Source organism: Dromiciops gliroides, chromosome 2 (assembly GCF_019393635.1).
Source record: "Dromiciops gliroides isolate mDroGli1 chromosome 2, mDroGli1.pri, whole genome shotgun sequence".
NCBI classification, from domain to species: Eukaryota; Metazoa; Chordata; class Mammalia; order Microbiotheria; family Microbiotheriidae; genus Dromiciops; species Dromiciops gliroides.
The window spans coordinates 218,175,219-218,191,402 of NC_057862.1; the positions used below are offsets into that span (position 1 = coordinate 218,175,219).

General features: G+C 36.9%; 1 protein-coding gene across 1 annotated transcript in view; it reads left to right on the forward strand.

The window, feature by feature from the left end:
• PTPN21 (protein tyrosine phosphatase non-receptor type 21) overlaps positions 1-16,184 on the forward strand; it is a 121,517-nt gene that overhangs the window by 42,991 nt on the left and 62,342 nt on the right. Inside the window, exons 3-5 of the mRNA XM_043985924.1 lie at positions 5,797-5,966; positions 11,058-11,155; positions 15,575-15,642. Of these exons, the coding sequence (XP_043841859.1) occupies positions 5,797-5,966; positions 11,058-11,155; positions 15,575-15,642 (336 nt within the window). The remainder of the gene's footprint in view (positions 1-5,796; positions 5,967-11,057; positions 11,156-15,574; positions 15,643-16,184) is intronic.

The following is a 16,184-nucleotide window of genomic DNA, read 5'->3' on the forward strand; positions in this document are numbered from 1 at the left end:
AGGACTCCCTCCACTAATGTAGATTGACAACTCTCTGTGCTGTGGTGGATGGTTTCCTGAGGCCAAAAAAATCATCACCCAATAGTTCTGGTGAGGAACCCCTCTAAACTTGGCAAACCAGTCCTTGCTTGCTTGTTTGTAAACATTTCCTCAGAAGCCTTGTTATATGCCCTTCCCAGGTCACCTCTTCACAGGGGGAAGCATCAATTTCATTTTAGGGGAGGAATTTCTGTTTCGTGTGAAGCTTACATTATTTGTGAAATTAATTCTCCGGATAGCTAACACAAAGGAATATGAATGCGGAGCTCCACTAAAAAGTTTCTGTTTGATAAGAAGGCATGTATGTGCTTGAATAAAACTTGAGTCAAACATGTGACATTTTTAGAAGCAAAGCCATGTCTTCATCTCAGAGTTTCAGAAGCAAAGAGGTTCCTTGTGCATTCTAATGTATAAAAACCTAAAGGTGTTATGTAATCCCAATTTATTTTCGAATGTGTAAATATTTCCAGAATCAATCTTTTACAGTTATAGAATCTTGAAAATGTAAGTAAAGATATAGACTTGACTTTGGTATTCCTAGAAATACCAAAGTATCAAGCTAAGGAATTTGAACTTTATTCTGTAGGCAATATCAAATAGGGGTGACTAGGTGGTGCTGTGAATAGAGCACTAGACCTGGATTCAGGAAGACCTGAGTTCAAATCCAACCTCAGACACTTACTAGCTGTGTGACCCTGGGCAAGTCGCTCAGCCTTGTTTGCCCCAGTTTCCTCATCTGTAAAATGAGATGGAGAAGGAAATGGTAAACCATTCCTTCCAGTATTGCTCAAGATTGAATGTATACAGAAGAGAAGGTACCCAAGCAGGTACTTTTCCTGAATTACATGCTACGTCAGGGTACAAAATCCTGTTCCTAGAATAACCAATCAATGCCTAGCTGAATATCTTTTCTAAACTTACTGTTCTTTTCAGCTGTTGTACAATTTTATATATTCTTGGCTATCCTATTCGACGATATATTATGCAATTTGTTGGAAACTAATTATAGTGCAGTTTCACAGATCTATTTATCTGTGTTTCTGTTTGATTTTCTGCCCACATGTGTCATGAGTAATAAATATATGACTAAAATAAATAAATCTCAATTCCTAGTTAATCTCAAAAGTTTAGAATACTTTAAGAATTAGGTCATCTCTTTTAAATTATACCATTTTTTATAATGCTAACAAACTAGTCAGTGAGTTTTCTTGTAGTTATTAGCTATCTAATAATATAATCTAATAACAAAAATGGACATCACAAAATAGACCAACTTATACCACTTGTTGAATTCAAATTCACATATTAGTACTCATAATTATATCTGAAGGAAAACCTCATGTGAACAAAATGGCATTTTCCGGACTACTAAGCTCTTGTCTTAAGTGATGTCCCCTCGTCCATTGACAGTGCTCAGACAATTTTAGTGGTTCCTTATTTGGTATTTGTTATTGTTGTTGTTGTTGTTCGGTTGTTTCAGTCATATCGGACTCTTCATGACCCCATTTGAGGTTTTCTTGGCAAAGATATTGGAGTGGTTTGCCATCTCCTTCTCCAGCTCATTTTACAGATGAGGAAACTGAGGCAAACAGGGTTGAGTGACTTGCCCAGGGTCACACAGCTAGTAAGTGCCTGAAGTTGGATTTGAACTCAGGTCTTCCTGACTAGTGTTCTATTTACAGCACCACCTAGTCACCCCTATTTGATGTTGCCTACAGAATTAAGTTCAGATTCCTTAGCCTGATACTCAAGGTGTTCCAACAATCTGTCACCATATCTTTGTAACACTATTCCGCTTTGAACACTCTATGCTGCAGCCAAACTGCATTCTTCCAAGTCTTAGAGAACATATTCTACATTCTCCTCTCTCTTTGCCTTTACTCTTGGGCAGCTAGGTGGCGCAGTGGATAGAGCACTGGCTTTGAAGTTGGGACAACTTGAATTCAAATCTAACCTCAAGACACTTATTAGATGTGTGACCCTGGGCAAGTCACTTAACCCTAATTGCATCAAACATCTGCAGCCATCTCCAGTCATCCTGATATATATCTTGCCACAGGACCACTCTGGAGAAGAGAGTGAGGATGGTGACTTTGCACAGCCCTCCCTCACTTAAATCCAATTCAGTGCAAGTCATGACATCACCCCAGTGTCACGGTCATGGACTTCTTTGAGAATGAAAGACAAACAGCAACAGCTTTTACTTTCAATGTTTAATTGAGAATTTGCACCTAATTTGCACCTATGTTATGAAGTCAGAAATATATTTCTCCCTTGGATTTGTCAAAGGATTTTAAGGCTGACATTTTCCCCTCTATATTTTGCACTTAAGGTTTACTTATGTCTGTGTCAGTGTTTATGTCTACATTGAATTGTATCTGCAAGCACAATGAATGTGGAATTAGAGGACTTGGTTTGCAATCCAACCTCCTTCACTTTGTAACTGTGGGGAAGTTACTTCTTCTCTTCCCTTTTTCTCATTTGTAAAATGAGAGGGTGGCCCAGATGACCTCTCAGGCCCCTTTCAGCTGATGAGATAATTTCCCTACTAGGTTGTGAGCTTCTTCACCTTCCTCAATACTTTGCACATGGCAGACACATTCTAAATGCTTTTTGAATGAATGATTGACCTTAAAATTATTTCACATAAAAAGGGCTATAATTGGATTTATTATAATAGTCAATTTGGGTAGGCCACCTCTTTTGTGGGCTTAGTTTTTTCATCTAGAAAATGAAGGGCATGACCCGGGTAGTGTCTAAGGTGCCTTTGAGCTTTAAATCCCAAGATCCAGTGTGCTATACAAAATGTATCAGAGATCCCCAGTGGGAGGGAGAATAGTATCATGTCAGAACACCTACCCCATGTATAACCTAGGACATCTATTTGAGAAGACCCCAGGGAATTAAAAGTAAGGCCTATAACCTTTTAGTGTTTCAAATGTCCACCAACTAGAGGAATAGAATGTAATTAACAAACATTTATTAAGCTGATGTCTATGGGCACTTCCCTCCTTCCCATTTTTGGTTGTTTAGTCATATCTAACTTTTTTGGACCCCCTTTGGGATTTTCTTGGCAGAGATACTAGAGTGATTTGCTGTTTCCTTTTTCAGCTCATTTTACAGATGAGGAAACTAGAGTTAAGTGACTTGCCCAAGGTTACACAGCTAGTAAGTGTCTGAGACTGGATTTGAACTCAGGAAGGTGAGTCTTCCTGATTCTAGTCTGGGCACTCTATCCACTGTGCCACCCAGCTGCTTCCCTACCTTGTTATTTTCTCAGAGGAATTCCTTAACAAACATTCCTCCTTCCATACCAATCTCATAATCCCTCTCACTAGTCACACCTGTCTCCCTTAGACACATTTTCCTGTCAACAAATACACACCCTTTACCATACCTTCATTCCCACTTATTGAGAGGCTTCACTTGAGGAATAATTCCTGTAGTAATAAGATATCAGTATGTAATGTGCCTCTTGACTCCTTTTCCATTGGTGAGTTGGAACTTTGGTTTTAGAGAATGGTCCCAGATCAGCTTTCCCTGATTCTCCAGAATTAACTACCAATGCCCACACTGGTTGTGTGACCCTTGGTAAGTTGCTTAGTATCCCAGTCAACCGTCTAATGAGTTTTTATACTAGGATTTCTCCCAAAATTACAAGTCCCAACCACCTTTTCCCCCAAATTATTTATGTAATAATTTTAATTAATATTCAAACTGCCTTATGCATTTAAAGTAAGGTTTGATTTAAAAAAATTAATTTATATGCAACTCTTCATGGACAAATGCATTACATAAAATAAAGTGCACCTTTATCTTGACTAAATAAGGTTCATATATTTGAGAAATGGTTTGGTCAGGAGAATACCATCAGTTTGGTTTAAAAACATAGTTCTGCCTTTTTTTTTTAATAAAACACTTAAAGTTGCTAGTGCTATTGTTTAAAAACACCAATAAGAGATTAATTATAGCAGTAAGACCTCACTTTTTTCTTCTTGCAAATTAAAACCTTCATTTTTTTTTCCTGATTTCAAGGAAGCTCACAGGTCCTGGGAGGTAGCTTTACTGTCATTGTTGACAAATTATTGCTTGGTTTCATTGTTATCATTCTAGTAAAACAAAGCATCCTCAAATTTTATGGCAGCAATTTCCCCAATTGCCCAGACCAAGGGAACTGAGTTTTAAAAGATTAGCAGTGGCCCAAGGCTAGAGTTCCAACTGTTGTAAGCACTGTTGTGTGCTTCATCAGTGAAAGCCAGGAGCAAATACTGGGATCTAAAAAGTTACTACTGAACACAGTCCATTGAGATAGCTACGCTCCTTTAATATTGTATGTATAGCTGGCTTTCCTCTTATTTGTTCTTTTTAAGTTCAGTGACCAGTTACCACATAGGAACCACAACACAGCTATTTTTGCTAAGGTGCTAATGTACTGTTTTTGGACTGATGAGAATAACCAACATTTATCTAGTGCTTAGAAGTAAGCTTGACAAATATTATCTCCTAGGAATATGAGGGTATTATTCACATTTTATGATTAAGAAAATTGAGGCATTATGTTTTGTATTAACTAAATCTTGTCTTATATTCTTACCACAAACACTTTGTGTCACTTAATCAAATGGTTTCACATCTCTGGGCCTTAATTTACTCATCTGCAAAATGAGGACATTGGGCCAGATGTTTTCTAAGTTTGGACCCTGGGTAACATCCATTTTGACACACCTCCGCTTGGTAAAACACAAAGATATTATATAGAAATACATATTTAAAATTACTGTCTTAAAAAGGTTGATAGTAATTTGTGATTTTAATATTAGCCATAATGCTTTGTAATGCTTTTGTAATGCTCTAATTTGTGTTAAACCTCATAATGAAAGCCATTAATAAAATGCTTTCCATACATTCTCAATTGAGTCCCTCTGTGGTATAGGTATTATAGGTATTTTAGTATTATCTCCCTTCCTCTATAACACTTTAAAGTTTGTCATTATTACCTCATTTCTTCCTCACAACCACCTTGGGAGGCAGGTACTATTATCTCCATTTACAGATGAGTAAACTGAGGCAGAGAGCAGTTAACTGACATGCCTAGTGTCACATGGCTAGTAAAGTGTTGGAGGCTAGATTTGAATTCATGTCTTCCTGTCTCTAGGTCCAACACTAGCTGCCTACATTAATGAGAAGACTGAGGGGTTTGTGTGTAGGGAATACTCTTAATGTGGGAACTCTACGCATTGATGCAAATTGGCAAATTATACGCAACATTATAGGTTTAGTTGCCTGGGATATCGGGGAGTTAAGTGAATTGTCTGGAGACCTCTAGCTAGTAAACATCAAGCTGAATTTGAATCCCCTTGTCTTCCTGATTCTAAGATCAGCATTCTATCCACTATACTATGTTGCCTCTCAAGTAAATGGTGTTTTGGCTGTTGCATTCTGGTTTCAACACTAACTATAAATAAATAAAACAAGTCACTATCTATACACAGTTCTTTAAAGAGTATATAAACACAACTGATTTAGGCCCCTGGTTTCTGAATCGAAGACACTAGCCTTGCATTTTCATTTAATTTCTTTTTATATTTACTGAGAAGAAAGACTGCATGAAGTTGTTTTTGCATTTTCAGTTTAAATGGTTGAGATTCCATGTGCTTTATACAGAATAAGTTTTTAATATATAGTTGTTGGAGGCATTAATGAATTTTCTTATGTGTAATAATTGCTTTGTTCACTTTGTTTCTTTCCTTTTTTCAGATTACTTATTTCAGCCTGTGGTATTACAACAAGCAGAATCAGCGCCGATGGGTAGATTTGGACAAGCCTTTGAAAAAGCAGTTAGACAAGTATGCATTGGAACCTACTGTCTATTTTGGAGTGGTGTTTTATGTGCCCACGGTTTCTCAACTTCAGCAGGAAATTACCAGGTGAGAAGAGCCTGTCTGATTGTTTTCAGCTTTTCTTTTAAGTAAGCTGGCAGGATAAAAAACTAAAAGTAAGATTGAAACAGATACTGAAAGACCAACATTTTTATCCTAACACATCCAGTATATAGGCATAATGTTACAGGCAGATTTTGTTATGAGGCTATCTAAATGCTGTTAACTTAATGTTGAGTTTAACTTTTCCTCGGTATAAAGGGATAAATAGAGGAAATTTTGGTTTTGCTCTAGATTTGTGTGTCAGAAGGAGGCCAGGCATGATTTTTATACAAAACAAAACTTTTTCTCTGCGCACTTTAATAATGGTATGGAAACAGGGGGAGAAGGTTTCTCATAATCTACAAACTTCGTCACAAATTCGGTTAAGCCCTGATTACTGCTCATTCCTCAGGGTAAAGCATGAAGGGACTTCTTATAGCCCTAGTTTCCATGGTGACTCTCTAGTTCTTGTAGGAGTTTTAAGGATAAGGAAGATTTTGTAAAAAGCTTGAATAGGTAAAGGAAACAGAGAGGGGAAGGTGTGAAGGAGTAAAGGGGGACTTGTTGTAAAAGAAGTATAGCAGGATTATCAGTTTTTTACTATGGAGAAAAATGGGAAGATCGAGGAGACCTGTTGAGGGGTATAGGTCTTAGGGATTTTCAAGTTTAAAATAAAATTGCAACATGAGATTAAAAAATGGACAAGGTTATCTTTAGAGTAAAAGAAAATTGTCAGAAGGGACACAATAATGCAGCATCCCAAACTGTTACTGCAAAACATGACCTCCGATGTAGGGTCCAACAGAATTTAAGCTTCTTAATTTAGATCCCCACTCTTTGTTGTAGGGCACATTTTTTTTTTAAGTGAGGCAATTGGGGTTGAGTGACCTGCCCAGGGTCACACAGCTAGTATCAAGTGTCTGAGGCCACATTTGAACTCAGGTCCTCCTGAATCCAGAGCCAGTGCTTTATCCATTGCACCACCTAGCTGCCCCCAAATTTATTATTATTATTATTTTTTTTTTTGCAAGGCAATGAGGGTTTAGTGATTTGCCCAGGGTCACACAGCTAGTAAGTGTCAAGTGTCTGAGGTCGGATTTGAACTCAGGTACTCCTGAATCCAAGACCAGTTCTTTATCCACTGCGCCACCTAGGTGCCCCCCGACTCTTTGTTTAGAAAAAGTACATTTTTTTTTTCTTAGGGCCACTGCTGTTACTGCAGTCTTCTTGTTTCATGGTATAGATTGCAGGACACCATAAAACACATGTAAGTGTATACATATATGTTTGTACAAATACATATATACCGTATACATGTTAAAGATAATATTAAGATATTATATAAGATAATATATAACATACAATATTAAGATAAAGATTTGTTCATGCTTCATGTATATGATTTCATTGGGTCCTCACAACAGTCTGTGCGATAGGTGTTATTATTATCCCCATTTTATAGATGAAGTAACTGAAGCCCAGAGAGGTTAAAATATCTTGCCCAGGATTTGTTATTCAGTTATTTCAGTCTTGTCTGACTCTTTGTGACCCCATTTGAGATTTTCTTGGCAAAGATACTGGAGCGGTTTGCCATTTCCTTCTCCAGCTCATTTTACAGATGAGGAAACTGAGGCAAAAGGAGTTCAGTGACTTGCTGAGGGCCATATGTTACACTGACAGTAAGTGTGAGGCAAGATAGGAACTTGGCCTTTCCTGAGTCCAGGTTCACTATGAGACCTTGTTGCCTCCAAGGCTCCACTAGGTAGGTTCTATCTCTTGTCTTCTATACATTTCCCTTTCTCCCACAGTATTTCCATCCATAGGAAACCCTTGTGGGCTTTACTTATATTCTTACCTTATGCATTGGTGGCTTTGGTTTATTTTCTTTCTCTTATTTTTGGTCATTCCGTTCATCAACTAGTATGTATAAAGTACCTACTGTCTACAGGCACTGTATGTCGTGTTAGGTGTTGAGAATATAGATATAAAAATGAACTAGGGTAAAGGTGTCAAGCATACTGCATGCAGCACTCCCACAATGAATAGATTAAGATGTAATTGGGGGCAGCTAGGCCTCGCAGTGGATAAAGCACTGGCCCTGGATTCAGGAGGACCTGAGTTCAAATGTGACCTCAGATACTTGACACTTACTAGCTGTGTGACCTTAAGCAAGTCACTTAACCCTCATTGCCCTGCCCCTCCCCCCAAGATGTAATTAGGAAATATTTCATAAAATAGATAAAAGCACAGTAGAGTAGATGATGATAATATATGATTTTCTAAGTAATTTTTTGACTTTCAGAGATCTTTATGTATAATTTAATGTATAGTTTGATACCATTGAATGCTTATGGGGAAATAAGAGGTGTAATGGGTAGTGAGCCTGGAAGGCTAGGCTGCACCTGAATTGTGAAAGGTTTCATATGACACATGGACATGTTTCATATTTTTTTCCTAGAAGCAGTATGGGGTGGCCAGTAGAGTATCTTGAGCCGAAAAATGAATTGTTTAGAGCTGTGCTTTAGGAACCTCAGTTCAGCAGCTGCACAGAGGATGGATTGCAGAAAAGAGAGAATAGATTCAGGGAGCCCAGTAATGAAAATGTTGCAGTAGTCAAGGAAAAGGGCCTGAATTAAGGAGGTTGCAGTGTGCATAGAGAAGTGGATGGATGTGAGAGATGTTAAAGAAGAATCAGCAAGACTTGGCCATGGAGAGGATGGGGATGGTGTGAATGAGAGTGAAGAGTGGAGAATGTTTCCTAGGTTTTGATCTTGGCTCCCAGAAAGGATGGTGATGTAGCCTGCAGAAGGAGGGAAGTTAGGAGGAGGGCAAATTTAGTTTAACAGATAATAGTTTTGATTTTGCACATGCTGGTTTTGAGATGCCTGTGGGGCCAACAGATGGAGATAAATATCTAAGGGGCAATTGTCACTTGAAAGTCTGTGAAATGCTTTAGAGTCATCCCGACAATGATCCTGTGAGACCTGTGCTGTGATTCCCATTTTACCGATGAGGAAATGAAACTCTAGAAGAGTTAAGGGCCTACTTTCAATTTGGCCTTGCTGGACGGCCTGTAGGATGATCTCTACATTTTCTATTTTTTTAGTTGGAGAAAGAATAAACACTAGGAAACCCTGAACTTCTGTAAGTTGCAAAACAGTTGCTGATCTGCACTGTTGAGGAAGTTTTCCTTACTGAGAGCTCTCTATAACAATGAAATCATAAGTCCTGATTACCCCTTCTTTATTTCCTTCCAACCCCTAGAGTGCGAGGTAGAGGGCTAGTTTCTGGAGTCACAGACAGAAACAAAACTGCCCTTGCTCTCAAGGAGTTTACTTCTTTTGGGGGAGGTGTGTGTGGTGAGGTTGTTTTTACATACATATGTAAATATAAGTATCTCCTGTTATATATGTGCATACATATACACATATACACACATACACACACACACACACACACACACACACATATATATATATATATATATATATATTCATGCACACATATTTGCACAGTGGATAGAGTGCTAGACTTGGAGTCAGGAAGCCCTGAATTCAAATCCAGCTGTAGAAAATTAGTAGCTGTGTGGCCTTGTGCAAGTCATTTATCTGCCTCTGTTTCCTCATTTGTAAAAATGGGGGTGATAATAATACCTACCTGGAAGGGTTGTTGAGAGGATCAAATGAAATGAAATTTGTAAAATTTGTGCAAACTTTAAAGCACTATGTAAATACTTGTAATTATACACATACACATACAATACACATACACATATACATACACATACACATACATACAAGAAAGGCAACATGGCATAGTGGGTAGAGTTCTGCCCCTGGAGTCAAGAAGACCTAGGTTTGACTTGCATGTCAGACACTTAGCATGTGACCCTGAGTAAGCCATGTAATCTCTCTGAGCCTCAATTTTCTTTTTTTTTTTTTAAATTTTTTTGAGCCTCAATTTTCAAAAGTAACCATGCAGAGGGTTCATAATTGCTACATAATGGAAATTAGAGACTTAAATAATCATTTTATTTCATTATTTTTTATTAGGTTTCAGCTTAAATGTACATTTTTCCATGTTTTTCTCATATACTTCAATACTCTATTCTTTGTAGATGCCAAAATAAAATTTACATTTTTGTTATTCAGTTGTTTTTTAGTTGTGGCTGACTCTTTGTGACCCAATTTGGGGTTTTGTTGGCATGGATTCTGGGGTGGTTTGCCATCTCCAGCTCATTTTATGGATGAGGAAACTAGGGCGAACATGGTTAAGTGACTTGCCCAGGATCACACAGCTAGTAAGTTTCTCAGGCCATATTTGAACTCAGGAAGATAAGTCTTCCTGACTTTAGGCCTGGCATTCTATCCACTGTGCCAGTTAGATGCCTAAAATTTATATACCTATTTTTTGTCTTTTTTTTTCTTTCAGGGCAATGGGGGTTAAGTGACTTGCCCAGGGTTACACAGCTAGTAAGTGTCAAGTGTCTGAGGCTGAATTTGAACTCAGGTCCTCCTGAATCCAAGGCCTGTGCCTTATCCACTGCACCACCTAGCTGCCCCCATATTAATTTTATTTTATTTTATTTTATTTTATTTTATTTTATTTTATTTTATTTTATTTTATTTTTTGCAGGGCAATGAGGGTTAAATGACTTGCCCAGGGTCACACAGCTAGTAAATGTCAAGTGTCTGAGGCCGGACTTGAACTCGGGTCCTCCTGAATCCAGGGCTGGTGCTCTATCCACTGTGCCACCTAGCTGGCCCCTGCCCCCTATATTTAAAACAATATGTAATCCCTCTTTGAAAGGCAGCATTTTAAAGTGCTGCCTTTCAAATGCATTACATATTGTTGAACTATCAGGGAAAAGAGAAAAATAAATGAGGGTATAGTGATGATAAAAATGAATAAAATATCTGAATAAAACATTTTAATTTTGTGTAATTTTTGTGTATACACACATATATTTTGCCTTTCAGAGAAAAATCATTTTAAAGGTGTGGTCCATATTTAGGAAACCCCTTACTTGAATATGTGAAATTTTAGTTCAGCCAGCAGTTGAAATAATGTGGTTTTCTTTTTTCCTTTTGAAAATAGGTATCAGTATTATCTACAACTGAAGAAAGATATATTGGAAGGAAATATTCCTTGCACATTAGAACAGGCAATTCAGCTTGCTGGCTTAGCTGTTCAAGGTAAGTCAGAAAAGTACATTAAGAAATGTGTTTTGAAGATGTGTTATGTTATATTATGACTAGCAACCCACTGGGGAAGACTCATTGACTCAATTGACTTTTTCTTTTTCTGTTTATACTTGATTATCAATAGCTGAATGTTAACAAGGGTTTGTTCCTAGATCATAGAAACCTTCATTTGAAAATGATTATTTCAGGTACAAGGATTGTGAATATTCAACCTTCATCGTTTACTGATAAGTACTGGAGACTCCAAGGAAAGTGAAAGAGGTTAGCTGGAACAAATTAGGTAGCTGGGTGGTGAAGTAGATAGTGAGCTGGATCAGGAATCAGCAATACCTGAGTTCAGATCCAACTCCAAACTCTAATAAGCTGTGTGACCCCGTGGAAGTTACTTAACCATTGTTTCTTATAGTTTTTGCCCCAGGTTCTTCATCTGTAAAATGGAAATAATAATAGCATCTACCTCACTAGATTTTTGTGAGAATGAGATGGCTTAATTTTTTTTTTTTTTTAGTGAGGCAATTGGGGTTAAGTGACTTGCCCAGGGTCACACAGCTAGTAAGTGTTAAGTGTCTGAGGCCTGATTTGAACTCAGGTACTCCTGACTCCAGGGCTGGTGCTCTATCCACTGCGCCACCTAGCTGCCTCAGAGATGGCTTAATATTTGTAAAGAAAGTGTTTTGCAAAACTTAAATATATTTTTATTATTGCTAATAATAAATTAGTAGTTTCGAGAATAGAGGTGTTGAAAAGAACCCTAGTTGAATGTGCTAATAAATTTCCAGATGAAATCATGGCAGGGAAACCCAACTAGGAAACGTGTGAGTGATACTTTTTAAAAAAAATTTCAGACACCATGAATTATACTTATTTATGTTTCAAGCCCCCAGTCTGAGTCCACAGTTACAGACACATGGTGGCATTCCATAAATTCTTTTCATTTTTATCCATTTTGCAGTCTGATTGTAATATAATAGTAATTCTTTTAAAAAAATAATAATAGGGGCGGCTAGGTGGCACAGTGGATAAAGCACCGGCCCTGGATTCAGGAGTACCTGAGTTCAAATGTGGCCTCAGACACTTGAGACTTACTAGCTGTGTGACCCTGGGCAAGTCACTTAACCCCCATTGCCCTGCCAAAAACAAAAAACAAAAACAAACAAAAATAATAATAATAAACATTTTAATTTAAAGTTTTGAGTTCTAAATTCTATCCCTCCTTCCCTGCCTCCCTTCATCCCCTTCTCCCTCCCTGAGGTGGTAAGCAATCAGATATAGGTTATACATGTATGATTATATAAAACATAAAATAAATAAAAAATTAAAAAAAGTAAGTGAAAAATAGCATGCTTCAGCCTGTGTTCAGTCAATATCAGTTCTTTCTTTGGAGGTGGATAGTATGCTTCATTATTAATTCTTTGGGATTGTCTTTGATCATTGTGTTGCTGAGAATAGTTAAGTCATTCACAGTTCTTCATCAAACAATATTGTTGTTACTGTGCACAGTGTTCTCCTGGTTCTGCTCACTTGACTATACATTGGTTCATATAAGTCTTTCCAGGCCTTTCTGAAATCATCCTGTTTGTTATTTATTATAGCACAATAATATTCCATCACAGCCATATAACACGGTTTCTTTAGCCATTCCCCAATTGTTGGGCATTCCATTGATTTCCAGTTCTTAGCCACCACAGAAAGAGCTACTATAAATATTTTTGTACAAATGGGTCTTTTTCTTTTTTTGGGGGAGGTCTTTGGGATATAAACCTAGGAATGGTATTACTGCATCAAAGGGTATGCACAGTTTTATAGCCCTTTGGGCATAGTTCCAAATTGCTTTCCAGAATGGTTGGATCCCTTCACAATTCTACCAACAGTGGATTAGTATCCCAGGTTTCCCACATCCCCTCTAACATCCAATATTTTCCTTTTTTGTTATATTTGCCATTCTGATAGGTGTGAGGTGATACCTCAGAGTTGTTTTAGTGTGCATTTCTCTGATTAGTAGTGATCTAGAGCATTTTTTTCATATGACTATAGATAGCTTTGATTCCTTTGACTGAAAATTACCTGTTCATATCCTTTGACCATTTATAAATTGAGGAATGACTTGTATTTTTATAAATTTGACTCAGTTCTCTATATATTTGAGGGATGAGACCTTTGTTAGAGATACTTGTTTCAAAAATTCTTTCCCAGGTTTCTGCTTTCCTTATAATCTTGTTACATTAGTTTTGTTTGTGCAAAATGTTTCAGTTTGATATAATCAAAATTATCTATTTTACATTTTGTATTGCTCTCTATATTTTCTTTGGGCCTAAATTCTTCCCCTGTCCATAAATCTCACAGATAAACTATTCCATGCTCTCTTAATTTGCTCATGGTATCAACCTTTATGTGTAAACCATATACCCATTTTGACCTTATTTTAGTATATGGTCTGAGATGTTGCTCTATACCTAGTTTCTGCCATACTGTTTTCCAGTTTTCCCAGCAGTTTTTGTCAAATAATGAGTTTTTGTCCAAAATCTTAGGTCTTTGGATTTATCATATACTAGGTTACTATAGTCATTTGCTGTAGTGTAATTTGTACCTATTCTATTCAACTGATCTCACTTTTTATTTCTTAGTCAGTACCAGATTGTTTTGACAATTACTGGTTTATAATACATTTTGAGATCTGGTATTGCTAGAGCACATTCTTTTGCATGTTTTCTTTGATATCCTTGAGCTTTTGTTCTTCCAGATGAATTTTGTTTTTAATTTTTTCTAGTTCTACAACATATTTTTTGATAGTTTGGTACGGCACTAAATAAATAAATTAACTTAGGTAGGATTGCCATTTTTATTATATTGGCTTCACCTATCCATGAGCAATTAATATTTTTCCAGTTGTTTAGATCTGACTTTATTTGTGTATTTTACAGTTCTGTTCATATAGTTTCTGGGTTTGTCTTGGCAGGTGGACTCCTAAGTATTTTATATTGTCTACAGTTATTTTAAGTGGAATTTTTCTTTCTATCTGTTGTTGCTGGACTTTGTTGATAATGTATAGAAATGCTGATGATTTATGTGGGTTTATTTTGTGTCCTGCAACTTTACTAAAGTTGTTAGTAATTTCAAGTAGTGTTTTAGTTGATTCTCAAAGATTTTCTAAGAATGACATCACATCATCTGCAAAGAGTAATAGTTTGTTTCCTCATTACCTATTCTAATTCTTTTAAATTTCTTCTTCTTCTCTTATTGCTATAGCTAACATTTCTAGTACAATATTAAATAATAGAGGTGATGATGGGCATTCTTGCTTCACCCCGATTGTATTGGGAAGGCTTCCAGCTTATCCTCATTACCTTAGTTATTTTCTAATAGGAAATTGATAAAAGAATGCCAGTTTGGTTTGAAATGTGATTTTTTTTCTTTTAAAATCGCAAAGCAGGAGGATAATTGATAACATTTGCTTGGTACAGGCCTAATAACATTTTATCTATGTGGGTTTTTTTTTTTTGGTGAGGCAATTGGGGTTAAGTGATTTGCCCAGGGTCACACAGCTAGTAAGTGTTAAGTGTCTGAGGTCGGACCTGAACTCAGGTACTCCTGACTCCAGGGCCGGTGCTCTATCCACTGCGCCACCTAGCTGCCCCTATCTATGTGGTTTTATATATCACTCATATTGTTGTATTTGCAATTACTTTTAAAATTATGGTATATTATGTTGTATTATAAGCTTAGTTGGTGATCTTAAGAATGAGGGACTCCATGTGAAATTACTTTTAAAGCTAATCTTTTAAAAACTTATTGTTGGGGCAGCTAGGTGGCTCAGTGGATGGAGTACCGGCCCTGGAGTCAGGAGTACCTGAGTTCAGGTCCGACCTCAGATACTTAACACTTACTAGCTGTGTGGCCCTGGGCAAGTCACTTAACCCCAATTGCCTCACCAAAAAAAAAAAATTTTTTTGAACTACCATTGATTAAAAAAGTTATCTTTATGAGAAATCCGACTTCTACAGCATATTGTCTTCATATAGTACATTAAACTTTTTTTGAAAATTATAAGAGGATGATAAGAGGACCGACTTCCCAGAATTGTTGTGAGTATCAAATGAGATAGTATTTGTAAAGCAATTTACAGTACCTGGCACATAATGGGTATTATACAAATATTGCTATTATTATAATTGATCTAAAGCTGGAAGAGACCATTAAGATTATCTTGCCTAATTAGCTCATTATATACATAAGCAGACTGAGTTCCAGGGAAGTTGGATGACTTGTCTTTGGTCACACAGGTGTGTGACAAAGGCAGGCTTTGAACCTATGTCCTCTGACACCAAATCCAATGTGTCTTTTTTCCCATCATGCAAATTAAAATAAATTGATAAGTGAATCTTGATCTTTACTTTTTTTTTTCTTTTTTAGCTGATTTTGGTGACTTTGATCAGTATGAATCCCAGGATTTTCTACAAAGATTTGCCTTGTTTCCTGTGGTAAGAACTTCATTTTATGTTAGGAATTCAAAATGAATAAAAGAGGGGGCAGCTAGGTGGTACAGTGGATAAAGCACCAGCCCTGGATTCAGGAGGATCTGAGTTCAAATCCGGCCTCAGACACTTGACACTTACTAGCTGTGTGACTTAACTCTCATTGCCCCACTTAAAAAAAAATGCTTAAAAGAGCCTGAATATAGTTGCCATATCTTAATCCTTGAAATATAAAGACATAGACTGAGGCCTTAGAGGTTATTTAGCCTAAACTCTTTATTTTATAGGTAATGAAACAGAAGCCCACCGAAGGGAAGTGATTTGCCATATGTAGTGAACTGACTAGGATTAAGCACTAAAAAAATTATTACTTGGCATGTGAAATGATATGTTATATGTTTATCATCTGAATATTCTTCCTCTAGTGAAGTAGTTTCTTAGACATACTGACCTATTTAGTTAGTTTGATTTGGATGCCTAGAAGGAAAATAATGTCACACACTTTTAAAATCAATTTTAACAGATATGTTATAGGTTTGGAGCTCCCT